Source organism: Columba livia, chromosome 3 (assembly GCF_036013475.1).
Source record: "Columba livia isolate bColLiv1 breed racing homer chromosome 3, bColLiv1.pat.W.v2, whole genome shotgun sequence".
In the NCBI taxonomy this organism is placed as follows: domain Eukaryota; kingdom Metazoa; phylum Chordata; class Aves; order Columbiformes; family Columbidae; genus Columba; species Columba livia.
This window is the reverse complement of record NC_088604.1, coordinates 71,573,092-71,597,183: the sequence shown is the minus strand read 5'-3', so window position 1 is coordinate 71,597,183 and position 24,092 is coordinate 71,573,092. Positions and strand designations below refer to the sequence as shown.

The following is a 24,092-nucleotide window of genomic DNA, read 5'->3' as shown; positions in this document are numbered from 1 at the left end:
TAGGAAAACACGTCATCTCAGTGCAGCACAAAAATCCTCAGGCCTTTTGAAGTAACAAACATATTTTCCACCTTACACACACGCACAAATATAATGGAAAGTCCAAGCAAGGCTTCTTTTACCCAATGTGTATCAGTAATAAAACTTCTGAGCTGTGTTGCTGTTTTTGTGTGTGCGTGTTCTCTGTGGCAGCCCCTTTATGCATTTTCCGCTGTGCTGGGGCTTACATCACTGTCGTATTAGTCTAAGCAGAATGGAGCAGATTGTTTATTTTGGTTTAGCTCTGCTTCAGGCTGTAACATCAGATGTAGCTCCTAGAGTGACAAATTCCAATTGCGGTGTCACAGATTAAACAAGGGTACAGAGGAGCCCTGCGAGCAGTTTTGTTTCTCACGGGAGGGAAAGGATACTGTGCTTTCTAAAGTTAGTATATATGATCCCAACAAATTAAAATTATCCTCTCCCATAACTTTCTTCTGCTTAAAAAATATGTGGTCCAGGACCCCTCATGGACAGACCAGGACCTTGATGCCCTTTTCTGCAAAGTGCTTTCCTGTTGGTCGTCTCCCATCATATACTGGTTCCTGGCGTTATTCCTCCCCAGGTGCAGGGCTTTGTATGTTTGCCACTTATACAAGCCTTTCTTGTTGCCTTTCACATCTCTCAACAGATTCAGTTACAGATTGTCTTTGGCTTTCCTAACTGGGCCCCTGTATGCTTGGACCGTGCTTCCATATACTTTGCAGGTTACCTGACCCTGATTTCAACCTCTGTATACTCCCTTTTTATGTCTGGGTTTTCCTAGGAGCTCCATGTTCATCCATGCAGGCCTCCTGGCATTTTTGCCTGAGTTTTAGCAAAATCTTGAGCTTGGGGAAAGTGATCTTTGAATATCAACTACCTTTCTTGGTCCCCCTCTTCCCTCCAGGGCCTTATCCCATAGGGCTCTTCCAAGCAGATCCTTAAAGAGGCCAAAGTCTGCTCTCCTGAAGTCCAGGGTTGCAGTCTTGCATTTTGCTTGGCTTCCTCCTCTCAGGTTCTAGAATTTGGTCATCTCATGGGTGCTGCAGCCAAGGCTGCCTTCAGCCCTCAAAGGCCCAACAAGCCCCTCATTGTTTGCGAGCATGAAGTCCAGCAAAGCACCTCACCTTGTTGCTCCTCTGATACTTGGGTTAGGAAGTTACACATTCATACATTTCACTTATCAACTATATATTGCACTACACATGGTAGGTGTCCAGGGTGATTAAGTATCACCTCTACTGTGGAGCCATTAATAGTACCATCAGAAAACACTTGAAGGCACTTTCTTCCCAGAAACAGGCTCATTAGTTTTATCTCAGCTAGACTTTTCTGAAATATAAGAGATAATGACCTTTTAGAATATAAGATGGCTACACAAATAACTATACCAAGTAATAAAAGGCTAGGGATGAGTATAAATGGCTAGGGATGAATTTCTCATAATTTTTAGGTGGCCTATTTGCCCAATTCGAAGACACATATTTTTGAATAGGCCTCCTTTCATCTTACCCTTAAAATGTGCACTGCTGTAACCTGTAACACCTGACCTTGAAGGTTTTGGTCTCCTTAAGACTCTTGTATTAATTTTATTTTCTCTGCATGATAATCGAGGTGACATTTTTTACTGCAATTTTACAATTGTTCTGATTGTGACCCGTTATCTGAAAAATACTGTTAGAGAGTTGTGATTGCCTGGTTTGCCACAAAATTTTGACCTCCCACTAGTTTTACAGTTGACCAGTTTTACTGTCCTCAGTGTGTAGTCAGTTCTGATTAATGCAGAACTAAGCAAGATTAAAATTAGGCCCCATCCTCTGAGCACAGATAAGAATTTCGACAAGGTTACTGAAGCTCTTCACCTTTCAAGGTACATAACAAATGTCTCCCATGCAATTCATAGCATGTGCAGGATGTTGAAGGTCATGTGGGCACATGTGGCTTTTAAAGAGCTGCAGCTTCACCCCGCCCTCCTCCACCTCCCCCCCCTCCCGAGAGTGTGCATTTAAAGCATAACCAACCCCATCATTCAACTAGTAGGTACTGCTCAAATACTGAAGATTAAAAGGTCAAAAGTTTCTTGGTACTTAATTAAACATAGAATTAAGATGTGAATAATGCTAAGAAAAAATCCTTTGGCAACATACAATGTGCTGTCTTTATCATAAATGAATCTATACCTGTTGCCCCTATATTTCTAGAAATTTGAGTTTGAACAGTAAATACAGAATGTATAATCAGACTAACAGGAAAAATGTAATGTAGTATCACTTAGATTGGAGGGTCACTCTCTTCTGTTGAACTAAATTCCTGGCCCCACGGGAACCCAGGGTGACCAAGCTAGCCTTGATTTGGATATGGTAGCTGAAGGTAGAACTAGAGAGGTGTTGAAGCAAGAATCTTGAGGACAGAGAAAAAACTAAGTAGTAGGGAATTAATTTTGGAGGAAAAGAAGTTGCTGCAGGGAGTGCTCTGTTTATTTCACCAGTTGATGGAAGAACTAGCTGCTGAAAACATTGTTTGTGTCAATGGAAGATGCATGAAAATATGTTTTAAAATAAAATAGCTGCTAATACATGAAATTAACAACTAGCCAGGCCTGTTTTTAGGGATATAAAGTAGAATAGGTAATTGCACAGACACAGAAATAGTAGCAAAGACTGAAACTGTGTCTGAGGGCATGCAAACAAAATCCTCCATGCTTTATATGTTTAATTGTGGAGTTCATGATTATGTATTTGAGTTCTCTCTGTTACAAGTAGTTGATGTTAGGAAAATGAGAATGCCTCAGTAGAGGTCAGGGATATTTCTTCTTTTGTCAGCTGACAAGTCAAGGTGGTTTTTTTAGCTGTTATGTTCACAAAGTGCAGGACACAGATATTTCTACACTTCTGTCACTTCATGTTTAACTTTAAAAGGAATATGTGAAGCAGAATTGGAAGATATGTAAGCAGCTGACATGTCATACGCACTTGGAAATGTGTCCTGAATACTAATAGCGCTGCTTCTAATCCGATAAACTTCACCCCTTGTAATAAGGCTGTCTGTAGTGAGGCCAACCCTCAAATAAAAATGTCCTTTACGCAAGTACACTGAAACCCTCTGCAGGCACTATTTATAAAACCTGGGTGGCTCCAGCGCTATCCGAGCACGTGTGCTTTGGTGATTCAAAGCCCCAGGAGGCTGCCTGGTTTCTGATGCCCTAAGCCAAGGAAATGTTATTGACTTGTCACACTTTGCCAAAGCAGGCTGGGGTTCAAGGGCTGCTCTCTTCTATAGTTTGTGTTGGGAAACAGAAGGCAAACCTGATGAATCACACATGACTGAACAGATCACTGTCAGGCTAGCTAATGTAAGAGAGAGTGGGAAACATAATTGGTACATTGTATAATGGGGAGTGTGTGAGCCAGTTTTGATAAGAATTGGACTGAACCTTCTTTGGAGGATCAATCATGCTCACAGGGTTTGGCAGCTTCTGGAAGAGCTTTGAATTGCATTCACATACTTGGATTGCTTAGTATTTCTAGTATTCCTAGTAGCTGTCACGTCAAAGAATTTGTTTTGTTTTTCCTTCCCACTCTGCACATTACCAGGAGGTTATGAAGTTGCCACAAAAGAGGAAGGGGGCAAAGTCAGCTCCAGTACCTGTGAAGCTGAAGATGTAACTGCTAGGAAGCTTAGTCTAGTTAGTAGCATGAGCATCCTAAATATGATGCCTTATTGCACTTTCAGCTTTAACTTGGCTGATGAACTTTTGTTCTCTCTGATTCTGAACTCCAAATCAGGTCAGGCAGAGCACAGCAGTGAGATTCACTGGTGTTACCAGTCCACAATACTCCTGGATAAGTGGTATGAGCAGGTTGTTGATTATATTATTTGGAGTGCAGAGGGAAAGGTACTGTTTTGCCAGACAAGGAAATTCCAGTAAAACTTTTATCAGTTAATATTATTTCGGAACTGAACTTTGTCTTTCTTCACTTGAAAATGCCATGATGTCCAATAACTTTTCTGTTAGTTATTTTGACACTTCCCTGCCAGTGTCCTCTATTGTTTTTCATTGCTGTGATATTAGTTGCCCATTTGCAGACTGCAACCAAACACATTTCTGTAGTGTCTTCAGAAAAGGAACACCAGATTCCTACCAGCATCAGTCATTGCTTTCATCAAAGTGTGCTGTGTTCACCTGTATAGAGATGAGTGGACCTGAGCACAATACAGCACTTTGTCTTGAAGAAAGCATAAATCTTTTAAATTGCCTACTTTTAAAGACATTAAATGATAGTGAGAGCAGGATATATGGCTTCAGACAAGTTTGTACTCCTACTAGTCCTACTTGTTAACGTAATTTGCACAATTGTTGTATTTTCGATGTGCCCTGCATTCCTCATCACTGAATTTCAAGGCTCTCTTCATTGTTACCAGAAAAGTTTCTGTGTTCCTGAGACCAGAATTTTGCAGAAAAATCATATGTATTCTAGAAAACAGATGAATTAGAAGTATTTAAAGATTAAATATCAAACATCCATTGACATTTCCATTGTTACCTGTAAACTTGATAACAGCATAATTTAATCATGTTTTACATGAGCCATTAGGAGTTGTATGTTAGGATATGGATGTTAATATCCCATGTAAGTTCTTGTCATCTATTCTGTGAATGGAATCTTATACCATGTGGCCTTTTAGATTTTTATTTTTTTTTAAACAGAATAAAGAATTGAGACTCCCTAACTTAAAAGGATCTTTTTCCAAAGCATCTGTAAGTGGTTTTTTGTATCTGAAGGTGATGCAGTGCAGAGATTTGAGGCAGGGAATCTGGTTTTTCTGTGTATGTGTGTGTTCTAGTTTTTTCCTTATTTTAATTGACAGAATCTACAGGCTTGATTACTAACATCCTAAAAAAGTTTTTATTTTTAATCATGTGCAATCTTAATCCCAGAGGTTATTTCTACATAGTACTAAATTAAAAAAACAAAATCCTATCATGCCATTCTCCAATGTCCTGGGCTTTTTTTTTTTTAAGTAGGTACATGTCCTGTGTCTTTTGAGCAACACTAATTTTAAAAAAACCTATGAGTGTAAAATCTTTAAGTGAAACTTTTAAACTTTGCATTTTAAGGGTAAAAGATATAGCTTGGAATACAGTTTTCATATATAATATTTTAACTGACAAGAATAAGTACAATAGCTTGAATTTTTCACTTAAATGCAAGAGGTAGGGGTTGATTAGTGATCTAATTTCCAATGAACATTGGTAAATACCATTTTAAATAAGGTGAGGCTACCATTTATTTCAGGTACTGCTCTATAATATGCAACAAAGAAAATGTAGGAGCTTCAGAAACATTTATTTTGGGAAACGTTAATTATTTTGTCCTACATTTTCAATTAGCTGAGACTCGTTTGTTTGTTTTGTCAATGTAGTTTGAGAAATAATGTATCTCTTTTTGTTCCCTGAGCAAAAGAAGGAGAGGTAACAGTTTTGTCACAAAGCCTGAATATATTCTTTGGACACATTTTTGTGGTGTATATTTTCTTAGGGATAAGCCAGGGCCCACCTGTACAAATATACTCTCTTCACCATTGTAATGGAAGAAATTCACCATTTTTAATTGAAGATTTCTGTGTGTTGTTTATATTTTCATCAGCCAGTGGATGAATATAGATGGACCATTAAGCTAAATAATGATGTTAGCCAAATGATTGCAAGACATGTACTTTATATTATTTCACTTGTTAAATGAGTTTGATTGATTACATTAAATTTTGTTTTGATTGTTTTCCATTCTAGTTCCCTATTCTTTTTACTCTTCCTTTTTTTTTTTTTTCCCTATTAGCTAGACTATAATCCGAACCCTAGCTCATACACAGTAAGTATGGTTTGTTGAGGGAGTTGTCAACAGGTAATTGAAGGCAGAGGAAAACTTAACTTACTAAATGCCTGTTAATATTTCTTAATTTATTTGTCTTAGTTTTTCTCAGAAATTACTGAGTTACATATAAAGTTTCCACCTATAACCTGTCCTTCTTTCCTGAGGCCAGATTACTTCCTTTTACAGAGAGAGAGTTTAACAGAAGAGTGAATATGAGTAGTCTCAGTGGGAATGATCTATGTGTTCTGGGAAAGCTGTAGATAAATATGAGAAGTCAAAAGTATTCATTAGTGCTGACAATTATGGCTGTTACTTCCCCATTGAGAAAGCTCTAGAGCTTGCTTGCTGTATCCTTCTCTTTGAGCAAGCACTTCAACCAGGACAAGGAAGGGAGTAAGATCAGAAAGACATACACCCTTCCCTGCCCATGTGTCAGACCACATAACTAGCTAAGTATGAGGTAGGAAGTCTACTGCCCTGTCAAAATTTGGGAAAGATGGGCAAAAACCATGTATTAATGAGGGTTCCCAAGATACATACCCTTTCATGCACACTCTTTTTCCAATGAGTGTCTTCACATAAGTTCTGTGACATTTATGTGAATACTTTATTGCTATTTCGTTAACTAAAAACCTGATCTGCTTGAAGAACAGAAAAAATGGCCACCCTGATATTTTTCTTTGAATATGTCTTCTTTCAGAAGACCGTTCGTGTTGGAATCACAGCTTCCACAGGATTGTCAGAGGTGATATTCAAAAGCAATATTGCGAATACTCTTGCTTCCATTCCTACAATATTCAGTAAATTTAAAAGTCCGATGAATTTCACACAGGCCTATTCATTATTGTCTTTCACTGTACTCCATGCATCATTTGCGTATCAAGATTTGGAACTGAAGGATCCTAGAGAAATACAAAGTTATATTATAATATGGGGGTGAATGTCAGTTTTCCTAAGTGTTACAGAGATTATTAGGTCAGGTGGGCAAAAGGGAGAAGATCCTGGGTACCTGTACAGTAGATTACCTGAGTCCTAATACATACTGTAATTCCTTCAAAGAGCAGGTACAGAGAGGACCAGGCAGCCTCCAGTTAAGCAGTATAAAAATAATGAATATGTGTGCTGAGACAAAACAGAAAAGAGACACATAAAATTATTTATTATTTATTAGAAAGTTGGTTCCATTTACTCTTCTATGTAATAGAAGTTGACTTGTAGGGAAAAAGATGGAGGAGGCAAATTAAGAAATTTCAACATAAAGCTGTGTGCATGTTAGGCATCTAAATTCCACACTTGTGATAAGGGCCATAACAAGATCAGAAAAAAAAAATCACCATATGAATATCTTATGATAGTGGTTGTAAGCAATATCGAAAAATGACATAAACAAGCCATTCTCACTGCTAGTACAATTGTCTGGTGGATATTGCAAACTATTTTCTTCAGACTGTTAAGGGGAATTAGCTGCTTTGTACCCTTGCAATCTACCAAGTTGGAATGAATTCAGTGAGACTTGCTAGCCCAAGGCTCATTCTTTTCCCTTTGAGTGGGGGTGTTGATGTAGGAGGTGTTCTCAGATAACTGCACCTTTATGTTTATGCTAAAGTATTTGCCCTGAGGAGGAAAGGGTGAAATATTGTTTCAAAATTGTAATGATGTTGAGGAGGTCAAAAAAGTGGGTTTCTATAAAGAAATCTCTTTATTATAACAAATAACTCGAGAGTGTTTTTGTGTATAAGATAATCATATCTTTGGTTGAGACTGAAGACTCATTTAATGGGAAGCCCTCAAGTTATTGTTTGGATGAACATATAATTTGAATATTCATACTTGAAAATAAAGATGAGAAAAAGCATAAAATAAAATGTTAAGGTGGTAAAAGATAATTCTCTAGGAGTAACCGCATTTAACATGTCATTCTATCTCCTGTTCTCTCTTACATCCTTCTTTCCTCTTCCCCTTCACCCCTTCTTTACCTTACCTTCTTTTCCAGTCTTCTTTTCTTCTGTACATGTTAAGAGACATGGTCTTAATGCACCAGAGTGTATTTTCAAAGTTAACTGGAAGGGAATAATTGAAATTTTCACACTGGAAACATGCTGTATCCAACAGTCCTAGTCCCTCCTGGAGTCCCAGGGAATGAAGAGGGTAATGTGACAGTGTCCCTTAAGATGATGTCCAATATTCTTTTCCTTACGTATCTTTCCAGGGGTTTCAGCATCCACAAGAAGACAAAAAGAGGTCACGATTTGGTCTTGTCTTTCATGTTGGAAAACTTTTCTTCTGTGTTATGTGTTTATAGACAACATAATTCACAGGCTATCTGAATAGGTTTGGTTTGGGGAATGGAGGTGTGCGTCTAAGAATAAGGCAAAAGAGAATAATTTGGTAACCCCAGTATTAAAAGCAGGGTCCTAGAATAAAACTAATCTGTACTATTAAACTCTCTTCAGTTTTAAAGCATAGTGGCCACATGCAGTTTGCTGTTGCCTGTTGGAGACCACACATGCCCTCGACCATGCCAGGAACTATTTGGGACATTGCTATTTAGCAAGCTTAAAACTATGCCAGGGCCCTTTCTAATATTTAACAGCATAGACAGTTGCATTCCAGTGGTATAAGAACTTTTGCTGACAATGTCAATTTTGTCAGCACTGATGTAGGTAGTAAGACTAAATGAAGTTTAAATCCATGGAAGAAATCAATGGGATTCTCAAGAACCAGTCAGGGAAATAAGAGGCCAGTAGGGTACAAAGGCATTTTGACTTTTTTTTCTTTATTCCTTTTTAATTACTGAAGGATCACATGATGCCACTTGTGCAGGTAGAGTTAGCCCTTCATCCTCTTACCATGATATCCCATCATTCTGCCAACATCATCAGTTACCCCACTGATACAATTTTCATTTTTTCTGAAAACCATACTAGACTGATTTCTGACTGTATGTCTCTACTCTGTGAGAGCTGAGTGTCTCTAACCAGAGAGTTAGGAGCCTGTGACAGGGAGGCTCTTTGGGCAAAATGGAGTGTGTGGCTGGTGTGAAGTGCACAAGATGTGCAGCAGTGCCTGTGCTGCTGAAGGCCGGGTGCTGCTATGGGAGAGAGGAGAGTCAGCTGTGAGCCCACTTACATCCAGGGAAAGCTGAAAGAAGCATTTGCTGCCCTTCAGTGACAAAAGCTGAGGGTACAAGTGTCATTGGCTCTAGGAGGTCATTGCATGCAAAGGAGATGGTATGGAAGAACTGGTGCACAGTAAACTACAAAGGTTCTGAGTTAATATTTAAGGAGGCTATTCTTTAATTCCTTCTGTGTTCCTACTGATGATTATGGTGCTACTTCTGGTGTGCTACTGAACACCGTGCCATAAAAAAATCATGGTGAGCCTTATGTCAAGACAGTTCTTGAGCTCCCAGGACGTTGCTGAGAGGAGTAGAGCAGGGCAATATCCAAGGGTCCCCAAGCTCTGAAGAACCACATCTTTGCAAAGTCCTCCATGGCCTGTGAAAAACAAAGACATTACTGCATGCTTACACTGTCCTCTTGATTGTTCTTATATTCCCACCATCAACTGGCATCAGGGCTCGGGTCAGGGCAGTTTATGAGCTGCTGCCTTTGTTTACGTTTGTCATCTTTTGCTTGCATTACCAAGGTGGTCTTCTTTTTTCTCCAGTGGAGCATTAGTGAGGTTTTAAAAGCATAGATGGAGGAAAACGAGCAGGTTCTACTGATCTCCTTTCAAAGCATGGCTGATTTATCAGTTATTTGCAGTGCAGAAGAGCTCTGTAGACAGCTAGTCTGATAGATTACAGGAAAAGTTTCTTTTCCAACATAAGCACTGTCTGTTCCTTGATATCATAAGATGCATCTGTTAGTGCTAAGGGTGGTTATCATGTTTGAATATGGAGCTCAGACAAGGCATGTCTAAGTAAGCAGGCATAGCACTATTTAACACCGGGTACCAATATGAATGTACCAGTTCATGTAACATAGAATTCCCTTACCTGTGTCCTCAGGAGGCTGATGGTGTTGCCTGCCACGGGGATCACAGATTTAACAGGCAATAATGCGTGTCACTTCCACAGCATGAGAAAAAACAGCAGAGTTAACAGGAGCCCTGCTGAAAAGAGCACTTGCCATCATGTGCACTAATTTTAACTGTGCCTGTTCCTCCCTCTTATATTCTGGTTTATTACTGTCAGGCTGTTCCTGGGTTCTGGCCTCTTGGTACTGCCTTCCAACAGAAATAAGAAACATGAAAGCACATTTTAAAGGAAAACATGTAACATAAGAGACGATAAAGTAGGTCAGATTTCACTTGCCAATGTCACTTGAATGGCTGTGGGTCAGAATACATTTTTACACAGAAGCACAGCCAAAAAATTTAAGCTTACACAGAGATGTCTCATGCTATTCCTAACCTTCACTTTATGGCCTTTGACACATTGTGTGGCAAGTGATCAAAGATACAAAACCAGTTTGTTTTGGGTTTTTTTTGTGTGCGGGAGGTGGGGGATGGGATTTTTGGTTGGTTGGTTGGTTGGTTTTTGTTTTGTTTGGGGGGGGGGGGGAGTGTATTGTTTTGTTTTCAAGTGGATTTAATATGTCAATTTTTTGAGAATACTGTGTCTATATATACTGGATTTTAATTGGCACAGCCTATGTAAAGATTTATTTTCACACAATAGGAAGGGGAAAGCAGGGATGTACGTTTTGTGTGTTCTTAACAGTCCATGAAAGATGGTTTCTTGTCTGCAAAGTCATATCAAGGAGATTTCTTTCTTAGTACTTTACAGTTGTTTCTCTTCTCTTATAAGGTCTTGATACCTATTTCGAATGCCTACCCTTGTCTAAATATTTAGAGGCTTGCATTGTTACTTACAGGTTGTCTGCAATTTCTGGGTCTGTTTCTATTTACCTCTAATAACGCATTGCTCATTTAAAGACAGGATTTGTTTCTATTTTTCCTTCAAATTGCCTCAGTTCTTAAACAGAAATCACTGTGGTAATTTTCTGTATTTTCTATATTTATATTTTATATAAATAGTAACATGTTTCTATAGATTTTGATGATCTATTCTAACTGGAAGTATTTAGAAGAATTTTCATGGTAAGAAAACCATGCACTTAAAGCATTATAAGCAGTCAGTTCTTTAAATAGTTTTGAATAGGACTGTGGACTGTATGCAATAGGCAGGAAAACCAGATGTGGCACCAGCTTTGTATGAATTAGAAGATTCTACTCTTCCTACACACAGTTCTAGGAGGAAGTCATATGATGGATTAATAATTTAGTTTATTTAGGCATTGTAATTTTGTTCTGCTACAAGGATAGAGCCAAAACTGATCAAGTGCTAGTCAAGGACAGTATTTCTGCTTAATTACTTTATTTTTTTATGAAATAGGAAAGTGCCTATAGTGTCTGTGTCACCTAAGTGTATATTTTCCATAATTGTTTTTGCACATTTTATTCAGTGATTCATCTTTTCTTGAATGGTGCTTATTGATCTGACCTGTAAGTTAACAAAGATCCATTTTGGAATAGCACAGAGATCCATTTGTAAATTAAGTGGTGTCATGGTATGTATTTAGAAAGCTTTTTGAGGTAGAGGATGATTGCCAAAAAGGGTAAAAAGTATTAGAAATGCAGAAGTGTGTTATGATAAATATAGCACTCATAGCTGAGGTTAAAGACTGAGATATAGCTATGTGCATTCAGGTTTATTTACTGCACAGAAATGAATCCCAAATGGCTATTTTTGCTTTAGTGACTGTAATCCCAGCAAGGCAGCCTTCTAGACATCTGCTATGGTTTTTTATTATTGTTGGGTGAAGATTTTGAGACTGAGGTGAGAAAAATCCAACTGTCACCTAGAAATGACCTCAAGGGTGTTTCACAGTTTTGTCCAACATGTTTTTTCACAGATCTCTACAGGCTTAGATACATTTCTTGCTTCAAGTTGCTTCAGACAGTGGCTACTCACGTTTTCTAAAAAATAATGGACCAATGTATGTGGTATGCTATTTAACCTTTACTCAGTCAAGCTTTTTTCAAAATATGAAGGATAAAGGCCAAATGAGGGACAAATTGCCCATCATTTTTCTTCAGTAGGCATTGAAAGATATATCAGTTAATCCATGGTTACATGTGCAAATAATTCCTTATGCTGAGTAGCCCCTCACGCTCATAGACATTGTACTCACCCTCAGTACATTAATAACCATCACAAGGTTTTGGGATATACTAGAACAATTTGTTTCCCAGTGGGCTTCTTATCTAAACAAGATCAAGTCTTCATACCTTTATTTAGCCAGTATACTGTTGTAGTCTGTATGAGAATTATCTGTGTCTTGCGGCTTCTCAGTTATGAGAAGGTGGAAAGAGCGCACAGACCAGATAGTGCTTCCAACTGTGCTGTTGTTGTGCCGCACAGTTATCCAATAGTAATAACATGAAGCAGAAACATTTAGGTTCTCCTTTCTTTTTCATTTAAGTAAATGCATGCTGATAAAATTCTAATGAAAAGGAATCAGAGCACAGGAGCGAGTGACTTATTATGGAAATTTTCTGTGATGCATTGTAACGTTGGATTTTCAATTTTTGAAAGTGGTTACATTCCTAATTGGTGAACAAAAAGGACCAATTTATCCCTTGCTGTGAGAAACATTTTTCTTATATATTATTCTCATGAAGCCTCTAATTCAGCCAAACACATTATGTAAATGGAACCTATGAAATACCTTCTAAAATATACATCAGATTTACATTACTAGACTGTTATGTTAGATTGAGCAATGGCCCTTGTTACACTATATGGCAATTTTTTAAACTTTCATAATACTCCTTTCTAAACTAAATTGTGTTTGGTTCAAGCAAGGCTTCTATTAATAACTCTTGAGGTTATCCTAAAGGAGTATTTCCTAGCTTCGCTCAGGCACCATTAACATAATCTCTTCATCTTTACTGGTCTCAGGAACAAAACTTTTATATCTCTTTTAAACTAGAAGTGCTTTCTTTTGATACAAAATCTGCAAATGTTGGAACATAGTGACTGTTCCAATGCTGAATGAATTTGGATAAAGCTGCATTGCATATAGATTGGGTTTCTCAAAGCCTTACAACACAGATACTGTGGGCTGCAAAATTAGTGAACAGTGTAATATCTGTGAAAGCTAAGCTTGTGTTCTGTGACACAGAACCCAGATTTATATCTAGATTGTACGCATTGCTTGCCAGTTTGACAGTGTTAAAAGATGACACATTTCAACATTAATGTTGTTCCTAAAGATGCGGATTAAATGTGTGCATATATGGCTATGCCCCTTCTGGAGGCATAGTTTGCTTTCAAACAGTTGTAATATCTTGGGAAGCAAAATTGATTATCACAAAATTACTTACCTCAGAAACTGATTGTAGTAGTTCATTTTCATAATCAAGTGCTGTTAGTCTTGGTTTCATCTAAGTTTAGGTGAAAGTATTAATAATGCCATTATCATTTCTAGGCGAGGTTTTTTAAGAAGCTTGACTTTTGATGGCTTTCTTTTGTGGATCTCTCTTCACACATGAGATATGTCTTTGAAATGAAGGTCAGAGAGGTGTGAATTTAGATCCAGGAAGCTTCCCATTAAACTGAAAAGATACTCAGATACTGAAGTAATAAAAATGAGCAATTCACCCTAAAAGAGAGATTTGCGTTAAAGCTATAGGGAAATTTGATTATATGTGCATTTCAGGAAGAAATCTTTGGGGTGTTTTTCTTAAGGTTACATTTGGCTGCTGTGCCATGGGGACTTTTGTGCCATAGGGACAAGATAACTGCTCCTCCATCTCTCTTTAATGATTTTGGGACCTCCAGACCTAACATGATACAGATCAACTTCTCATTTGGCCTTACAGTGGTCTTTTTTAAGCTATTATTTGTTACCTTCAGAACAGCAAGTGAGGAACTAATAAGGATTAGTAATGGGGAGGTTTTATTTAATTCCATTTTTAAGCTGCTTTATTCAACAAAATCCCTAAAACATAGAGTATATGTTTTGGGGGATACCAACATGCTGCCATGAACTCTATAGTATATGCAACTCTAAAGCATATTTTCACGGAAGATTAAATACTTATATACAGGATCTGAAATTATTCTTGATTACATTTTGCAGTTGTATTCCCCCATTTGGGGCTTGGTGATTTACTGTTTCAGTGGATTTTCAAAGCACTGTCTAGCAGGCTTTATAGAAGCTATAGCGGTGTTGCTAATTCTAATGATTTTATCACAAGTCCTACTGCATTTGATGTTGTATTTTAATACCCATCTCCTGGACTACAGCGAATATGTGAGAATTTCTTCTTTTATTTTTTAAAACAATTGTCTTTCTCCTTAGTTACTAAAAAAATGTAGCATTTAACCCATTTCTAGTTGTGTTTTCCCACACACAAATAAAGGAGTAAAGTAGTTCAGTGTTTAAATGGGAATCTCACTGTTCTTTCCAGCTTATCTCTCTCTTTATTTTTCCAGTTTTTATGCTTGGGGTTGGTAATACTCCTCAAGCACAAGAGATAAGAAAGCAGTATTGTGTAACACTTGCGGAGCACATAACTCTATCAGATGGGCCACAATCATTATTTTGGAATTGACAGTTAAGGTATGTATGTCAGGAGTTAGCAGAAGTTAACTTAGAGCAAACCCATTAGGTTTATCACTGTGTTCCTGCAGTGAAGACACATTTCACGTGCATATAGTATTTCCTATATTACTCATTTTTTCTCTCACCACCGGTGTACTGGTCCTGAGCAGGATTTTGGGAGCTGCTGCCCTTCATTGCTGTGGTCTCTGCTGGAATGTTTCTGAGCAAAAGGCCAGCCCAGGAGTCAAACTCTTTGTTCTCTCTTATTTCAAGTGTTTTCTCTCTTCATCTCCACAAGTATCCTGTCAAGCTTGGGATACCCGTATTTAGCTGTCCCCATGTAGGTCTCCCCATGTGTGGTCCTGTAGTGGTCTGTGGAGTTTTACTCCATGCAGACAATGGAGCCAGGTGGGTGATTCAGCTCACCCTAATGCAGGTACCTGGAGGCTGATCAGCTCCAGTCTCCACTGAGTGTTTTGACAATAGTGCTATATACAAATACCTACCCGCAAGCTAAGTGAGAAATTCCCGCTAAAGTTTAGGTATCTTGTTCCCAAATTGAATCTCATACCTCTGACCAGAAGGTGAATTATTTTGCTCATTATTACTGAGGAAATGCCCTCTATGTAGAGTTCCAAGGGCTGCCTTGAGAGGGTGAAGGCACAAGGTAGTCTTCACAAAGCTTTCCTAGCCGGTCACATTTCTATTTAATCCTACCTACCACCATTTGATGTTTTACCATATATGACCTACGTCACCTCATACAAAGAATTTCTGTTACTAAAGAATTTTCTTACTTTAGGTTCCAGTTTTCAGTAAAATTTCAACTTTCTGTAAAAACTTATTTCCTTTTCCCTTAATCTGATTCATGTTAGAAACCTCCTCTTTTAAAAAGTGCTGCAAAATGCCAGGCTAAGTTCTCTCTTAAGGTACATAATGAACTTGTGTACTAGTAAGGAAAAAGTATTATAAAATTAGAAGATTGAAACAAAGTTTGATCCAGTCCTTGTTCAGAATTTTCACTGTTTTGTTTTTAACAGGAGTCCTGTGCTTGTGTTCCAGTGCATGCATCGCCATGTCATTTGCTTAGACTGTTTCCATTTGTACTGTGTGACCATGCTGAATGACCGTCAGTTCATCCATGACCCGGAGCTTGGCTATTCCCTCCCTTGTGTAGGTATGTTTTAGCTGATTTTCTTTTTAAAAATTTATGTGATTTTGATTTCAGGGCAAGATTTTTTCTTATGACCTATTGTGTTTGAATATAGCTGTGGAATTGTATTGTTTTTATAGGAGTCATTTCATTTCATGGAGAAAATATTTGAATAGTAAAGTGATTCTTGCTGAGCATGTGAACTGGAGAATTAACTGGATTCCAAAGGGCTTTTCTTTTAAAAGCAAATGCATACTTTCTTCACATTAGTATTATATAATCATGAAGTGCTAGCAGATGATAGCATTACACTCTAGTTTAAAAAAAAAAAGCCACCTTGACATCCACATTTCCACTTTCAAATTAGGTAAATTGCTAACTTTCTTGGCCTGCCTTCAAGTACTAATAAAAAAGGACTGCAACAGGAATTTCAAGTAGACTTCCTGTTGATGAAGTTATTGCTACTACTTGTCATCTCATTGCATGAAATGTTGATCACCCTGAGAAGATGGATAAATTATCTGTTTCACTTGAGTAGGAAACAAAGCTTGACTGAACTAAACAGAGGCTTACACTGAATCTGGAAGATGTGTTTGAGAATTGATTCAATTACACGGGCGCATGCACTGCAAAATTCTCAAAAAGTTTGCTGTGAATAAATATATTGGATTTTTTTTTTTCTGTTACTGAATTTGCATATGTGCATATGTGTTTGTCACAAGTACTGTATAGTGGTATAAGAATAATTTTCCACCATATTAGAAGCTGCGTAGAAAATAGATTTGCCTGGTTACCTGAGCAAATGACAAATAAGTTTCAAATCACTAGATGATAGAAAAATTGACAAAATTTCTTCCCTTATAGCAGCATTTCCTTAATGTCAGGATGTGCCTTGAAGATATTGAAAGTATAGTAGTAGGAACCATTTAAAATTATTTATTTTTAGTTGCTTCAGGATCTATCTAGCAATGGTCATCAGTTCACATTTTACTAGAACGCTGTTTATGTGCTATCTCGCCAGATCTCGATTTACTTCCGTCCCTCCCCCTGACAATTTGATCTGTTGCTGCATTTGCACCCTGATGTCATGCTGCACAAAACACTTTTTAATGTTGCGTAAGAAAGCTTGTCACGAGGAACCTAACAGGAACTTTCTACCCAGTGCTTTTTCCTTGACCTTGATGTTACTGTAGTACTATGTGGTCAGTCTGTACTCTCAGCTTCCCGACTTGCTGCTCCAAAAGTTAATCCATTTTCTGCTCCCACACAAGTTGATCAGCTACTCAAGATTAATCCATCCTTCCTGCCCACCCCCATTTATCAGTTCCCTTCCCTGTTCTGTTAGCTCCTTAGCTTAATCAGGTATCCCAGTGGTGCAGCAGGCAACTGCTCTTTCTGCTCTCCTGTGGGCCTCCTCATAACCATGGCCAGTGCCACAGAGCTTTTTCCAGTTCAGGCTGTTATGTTAAAGTAAAGGCCCTTCTGCCTCTTGTGTGTGTAAACCCATTGCTAGTCACGCTTTACAAAACTTCTATTAGTATTTCTCCACAAATCTTGCAGCTCCAGTTGTTCAGTTCAGAACTTTTATCTGTCCTTTTTTTCTCAGAGAGGAGACTAAGTTTTCAGAAGTTTTTAGCCCTGGCTGGCAGTAACAAGCCAGTCTTTTCTCTCTGCTGTGCGTCAAACACTATGGGAACTGAGCAGTAGGAGCAGAGTAGGGATGTGTTGAAGAGAAAATGCTAGAAGAGAGAGCTGAAATGTTCAGGGATGCAATTTCAGTGTTTGAGAGGTGAGGAAGACATAGGCTTGGCCTAAAAAGGGATACCATAAAGGCTGCACAAAGGATTGATGTACTTGTACTGTTCCGAGTGAGACAGGATTTGGCTGTGGGAATAGAAAAGCAGCTATTGCTGCCAATCTAGCCTCAGCTGTGTTATACTTGAAGTGTTAACTTTAAGTTAGAATAGCTAAATATGGAAATGCTAAAATACTTCTAATCTAAAGTTTCAGAACTCCCCAGATCAGAAAATTGTTTTCAAAATACTATACATAAAAGTAGTACTAAGAGTAGTAGTAATAATAATAATAATAATAATAATAATAATAATAATAATAATAATAATAATAATACAATTGCAATACTTTTATCTCTGTTCTCCAGTTAGTAAGAGTGTTTCTCAGAAAAATTTCTGCAGAGGTGCTGCCCTGTGCCAGGGCAGTGCATGGTTTAGTTGTGCTGCAGTGCAGTGCTGCACAGTACCAAGATTCTTGAGCTAGACATGTTGCTGAAGGGAACTATAGTTGTGTCAGTACAGCACATAGGCTGGGCTATTGACACTTCTGGTAGGCTGATGAGGACTGACTGGACGAATACTGCTTCAGGACCTATGCTAGTAGGTCACAGTGGTGTGTGGTGCTGTCTTAGGCAACATGCTTACTCTGAGACAGCCTGATTGTCTCTAAGAAGTATTGACATTATACTGTGCTGGCATGTTTTGTGCTGGAGAGGTTCTCAGTCACAATGTCTGAGTATTCAGCAATTTTGAACAATATTCCATTTAAACCTCAAACTGATTGCTACCTCCATCAGTTTGCTTTGTTCTTAGTTCTGTATCAATAAAAGTATTCATTAGCGTTATCTGTCAGACTGCTTTCAACATGAAGAATCTAATCAATCCTGTTGTAACTTTGCTGGTTCGTTTTGCAGCTACCTGAACCTGACTTTCTGGTATGCGAGAAATTAGTTTGTTTCTAGAATTAGGTTATATTTGAGTTAGGAACTGATGACTATTTTTTGTCCTCTTAGAAAGCCATGAGGCTGAGTTGCATTTAACTGTGAAGAAAGAGAATGCCTGAGTTGCCAACCCACTCTCTCTTATTGTTCAGCTACAAAGGATTTTAGTCCTTCATAGGTGTGAATCCAGCAACTTTCACTATGGTAGATGACCAGGTTGCACAGATATATCAAAACAGTCTATATCAATACATGTATTTTTAAACATCACAGACTAATGCTGAAGTAGTATTTATGGTGTCATGAACAGAAAATACTGATGTTCTGAGTTCAGAATTTGTAAAAATTATTTTACTTTTCCATTTTCATGTAAGGATGGATTTACTTAAAAAATAGCTCATTTCTTCAAGGCATATGTGCACACAGTGCGCTAGAACTGTACAGGAGGGTTTGGTTTTGTAATTAAGCCTATTTAAATTGTTTGCACTTCCAATTAGCTCTGTTCATTCTAGTGTTTTTCAAAAATAGAGATAACATAATGAACACAGCCTGCAGTTTCCATTAACATTTGACTCACTGTTCCTGATTTTTATCAAGGGAATGTACCAACATAGCAAGTTTTTTATATCTTTTATTGAATCAATCTAGAGATGAAAGCACTGCACACACAACAGAATAAAAATAAACAGCAGATGCTACAGCAAAGGGTCACTGTGACAGACAAGATCAGTGTTATCACATGTGCGTGATAACTTGAGCCGGGAAGGGTCTAGGGACTTCAGATAAACAGTGCTTCTCAAGTGTGTTTAATTTCTTGCTTACTGGCACAGGTATACCAGAAGATGCATTTTGTCATTGCATTCTGGTATTTTGTGTGGTTATATTCTTGCTTTTCTTTGATTTCTGTTTCATGGCCTCATTAAGCAGAGATAATATGTGTTCAAAAGAAGGCTATCATCTCAGCTGACGAGCTATGGTATCTCACCTTGGTAATGCCATGACTTCCCTTTGTTCCAACACAAAATGTGTCATTGCTGTGATTTTTGGAGGAACAAAGTGAATTCCTTAGTGCTTCGGTGCTAATCTAGTGTCAGGCAGTGCTACTCCAGCTGAGAGCAGCCAGCGCTGAGGACCAGAGCTCTGAGCACGGTAACTGGTGCATTGATAGGATTAGCTGTTCAGAGTTGTGTGGCAGCAGCCCCATGATTCAGACCCGCTGTATCGGCTCAGAGCAAGGACTTACAGATAAGAGCTGGCTGGTTTTCATTGGTCATTAAAATAAAAAACTAAACGTTACAGATTATATTTTCTCTGCCCTTGTTAAATGGTGACAAAAATCTATCCCATCTCTCTGTATGGTGTCTTGTATTAATGAGGCTTCATGCATAGAAATTTCCATGAGTGGTGACCTCCAAGTATCTTTGAAATAATTAATAAGGTGCTTAGGGGGATAGATTTGCATATGCATGAAAGATCATTTATAGTTATTTAGTTACTGTGCAAGACAAAGAATCTCATAGCATTACCTCAAAGCAGGAATTGTATACAAATATACAAAGTAGTACCCTATTTAAACGCATACTGTTCTGATGAACACCCTTTCATTTTAAAAATAGCATTACAGCATTATGGGTCTTGGTCCCCAGGGTAAAATAAGCTTCCACAGATCTTTCGTAGAAGAAAAGTCGGTGAGGCCAAGGAAAGGCAAGGTTTAACACTGCTGTAGGCACTTTGCAAAAATGTCTTTGCATTACTTTATTTCTAACGAGTAATCATATGCATGATGTGTTGTAAAGGAATCCGGATAAAAGATACAGTTCTGATGACTGTAAAACACTATTGAATCTGGAAGTAATCTGATTTTACCAAACAGATATATAAACAAATAAGTGAAATTACAGTTTGTGTGTGGAAATGCTAATAAAAAAGAACTAAAGCTTTAAATATAATAAATTGCCTTAGGAGCCATGTTCCATTGAAAGAAAGCTTCTGGGGGAAGATTAAGGAGGTATATGTATTACGATTAAATTTTTTATCCCCATTACATACTATTTGTATAATAACATTCTGTTATTTTTCATGTGGGAGATATCAATGTGGTGGTGAATCTCTGAATCTTCTTTCAAAATCGTAGTACCCAAAAGGAAAAGGGGAGAATAAACAGGTAGCCTAAGCCAAGTTTGCAAGTGAATGGGAGGACAAAGCCTATATTTTAATTGATCACTCCAAATAGAGTGTTTGAATCTTTTCTGTTATAGACAAAATCTCTATTAAATTTAAGGAGGCATGTGTGTGGAAGGTGTTTTAAAGTGAAGGTCAGTGATCTATGAAGAGAGCCTTCTCAAGAATGTGATGAGGACGTAGGTGTAGTTTAGTGGGGCCTAAAATGGAAGAGTGCACCAGTTGGTACAAGAAATAAGATTTACGTGGTATGAAGCCTCGATATTTTAACAGTTTCTGAAATCTGTGTTCTTCAATAACCCTACTTACAAATATTTGGTGTAACTTAGGAAATCAGAGAATGCAGGAAATGGCAGTGATTATTAGAGGAATAAAATAAAAGAGGTTGAAAGCACACACATTTGCAGCTTTAGGAAGTTTTTCAAAGTGCTCCTAAAGTTTAATATGTAGGGAATATTAGATTCTTGACAACTATAGATTTTTTGTAATTTCTCATTGGTATGAAATCTGAGTGTACAGAAGTGTACATTTTAGAAGATACTTTTTCCACTCTGCAGAATTAATAAACAAGCAATTACAGTTTTCAGGGCATTTGAGGAGTCAGTTCTAGTTGTATTTTGCTTTTTCCAGCATTGCCTGTGACAGGGAAAATGCAGATATGAGACCATGTTTTCTATTCATATTCTTAAAGGGGTACATGAGCATCTTTTGAAAGGGCATTTGGCAATAATACACTTTTTTTCCCCCTCTTCCCGAACTCTTTCTATTGTTAATTTCCCATGGCTGCTATCTAGTCTAAAGAGAGATTTTATATCCACCAAGCTGCTTCTTTTCATTCTCCCCAAGGAGATGCTGAATAGTCCTTCTGCAGAGGGAATGCAAGGACTGCATTGGTCAAGAACATTACAGAGAAGGAAACCCTTTTCTTCCTGTCAATTCCAAAAAGTTTGTCATAAAAAGCAGATTATACAAACTACTATACACATGTATCGGTTTCACGAGCAGTGAACCTTACATCACCTTACATTACCAGGGGATGGTTCGTAGGTCGAGAGAGGTTCTCCTTTCCCCTCTACTTTGCCCTGGTGAGACCACATCTGGAATATTGTGTCCAGTTCTGGGCCCCTCAGTTGAAGAAGGACAGGGAACTGCTGGAGAGAACCCAGTGCAGGGCAACAAAGATGATGAAGGGAGTGGAGCACCTCCCTTATGAAGAAAGGCTGAGGGAGCTGGGTCTCTTTAGCTTGGAGGAGACTGAGGGGTGACCTTATTAATGTTTATAAATATATAAAGGGTGAGTGTCACAAGGATGGAGCCAGGCTATTCTCGGTGGCAACTAATGATAGGACAAGGGGCAATGAGTTCCAACTGAAACACAAGAGGTTCCACTTAAATTTGAGAAGAAACTTCTTCTCAGTGAGGGTGACAGAAGGCTGGAACAGGGGGGTTGTGGAGTCTCCTACTCTGGAGCCATTCAAATCCCACCTGGACACATTCCTGTGTAACCTCATCTAGGTGTTCCTGCTCCGGTCGGGGGATTGGACTAGATGATCTTTTGAGGTCCCTTCCAATCCCTAACATTCTGTGATTCTGTGATCATTTTCCTATATAAGAATAATTCAGATTTTCAGCCTACTCATTAATTCTGACTGTATTTTTCCTGTCTGTTATGGGCAGAATAACTATTTACTAGGGATTATTTTCCTTCTTCATATTCATACTATTACAGCTATTTTATTATTCATATTATGGTAGTTTGAACATATTCCATTGACTTAGTCGTATATATTTCTTAGTAAGAGGCAATGTCAGTCCCTTTGGGCTTATCATTTAAGTAGGTAAAACATGGGATGAGAAGCAAAAGCAACAAGTCACGTAGAGGTTACACGAGAGATCACTGGCTGAGTTTGTGTTGGAACCCAGGTGCAGTCACTCTCATTACAGTGCTTTTCCCATAAGCGTATTGCTTCTTTTTCACCGCTAAAGTGTTTTAAAAGTAGATTCCTCTAATTTCCCTTCCTTTTCCTTTCTACAAACTCTTGGTCAGTACACTAAGATGAGTAATGAATTTTTTCTCCACGACTATATGTGCACTGAACAAGTGCCATAACTCTGTGCAGCACCCTGGAGGAGAGAGCCTCCTTGACAAAAGATCATCTACTTCCCCTATTATTTTTTAAAATTGTTGGAAGCTTATCGGATAATACAGCTAGATTGCTTTATACTCGGGTCTAGCAGGTGAAGCAAACCTGACCTCAGTCAAGTAATTGCAAGTTTATTCCAACCAGACTGTCACAGTGAAGGGAACCAAAAGCATATAAACAAATTTTTATTCTGAAGAGTTAATTCAATTTGCAGAAGTTTCCCGAGTAACTTTTTATAGTTTTCTGTGTTCTTCTCTCACTGTGGGCATAAAATAAACATGAACCAACAGTGTATCAAGTGGGTTTTTGTGTTCCTGTACTAGCACAAGCACATGAGGCCAGCTCAAAGGACATTCGTTAGAAGTTGTAACAGCTCCTTCATTTCTTTTTCAGTGTTGACTGAAGTTGAAGCAGCCGCAACTGAGGTTTCTTTTCTCAAGTCTGTGCTCTGTTTCCATTGCAGCAGATTTCCAGCTCCATATCTAAACAGACTCAAAATCTGTAGAACAAGCAGAGCTTGATCCCACGGTATATTTGAGACAGGCATTGGATTCTCCTCTGGGAACCACTATGAGGAAATCATACCATGTGATCCTCACAAAAATCTGACTTGCCATAATTAAGTTCAGCACAAGATACTTTACCATAGGTGTTTTTCTCCCTTGTCTCTTACTAGTTCTTCTGTTGCAATAGATGTAATTTTTAAATTGCATGGAGATGACAGTGCACATAGACTCGCTCTAGTTAAAAATAATGAAGGACAAGAGATAATGAAAAAACGTTGCTTAGAAATTAATTGGCTTTAAGAGCAACTAGGTATGGACTTTCAAAGCAGACTTCTTGCCCTATAAAATGAGATGTCCAGGGTCACAGTAAAATAGACATACTGAAGCAGTGGCAGAAGTGTCTGTGGGGGTTGTATCCATCTTTCATCATTTGAGTGTCTGGCTGAAGGGGAGGTGAATTTTGTCTCAGCTGGAGCCAGTGAGAGCTCTGACTTTGTCTTTGGAAAGGTATTTGTTCTGACAGAAAGTGGTTCTGCCCATATTGATTTATCTTATAATAGTCACTTGATGTGGGTGTATGGTTGGCAAGTCACTCTTAAGCTGCCATCTGACTGGGAAAAATCATAACCTGCGTGAACAATAAAATCAAGTAATGGAGTCTTGTTAGTCAGCAACTTTACCCTCAACTGCTTGAATAGGTTTTTAATTCAAACTATTTTCTAATTCATCTCATGTAAGTGCTGTTATAGCAAGTACAATGATTTTGACTGTGTCTCCTTGAAGTCTGTCTTCCCCAGAAAAGCATATTTTTAAGAAAGAAGGATCAGCTTCTGAATGAGAAACTTCTGTGTTCATTCATGGC

At 38.2% G+C, this 24,092-nt stretch overlaps 1 protein-coding gene across 3 annotated transcripts in view; it reads left to right on the top strand.

Annotated features, from left to right (window-relative positions):
- The window catches only part of PRKN (parkin RBR E3 ubiquitin protein ligase), a 732,020-nt gene that overhangs the window by 436,344 nt on the left and 271,584 nt on the right, over positions 1-24,092 (top strand). For all 3 annotated transcript variants that reach the window (XM_065057577.1, XM_065057579.1, XM_021295975.2), the window contains one exon: positions 15,553-15,689. In XM_065057577.1, coding sequence (XP_064913649.1) covers positions 15,553-15,689 — 137 coding nt within the window. The remainder of the gene's footprint in view (positions 1-15,552; positions 15,690-24,092) is intronic.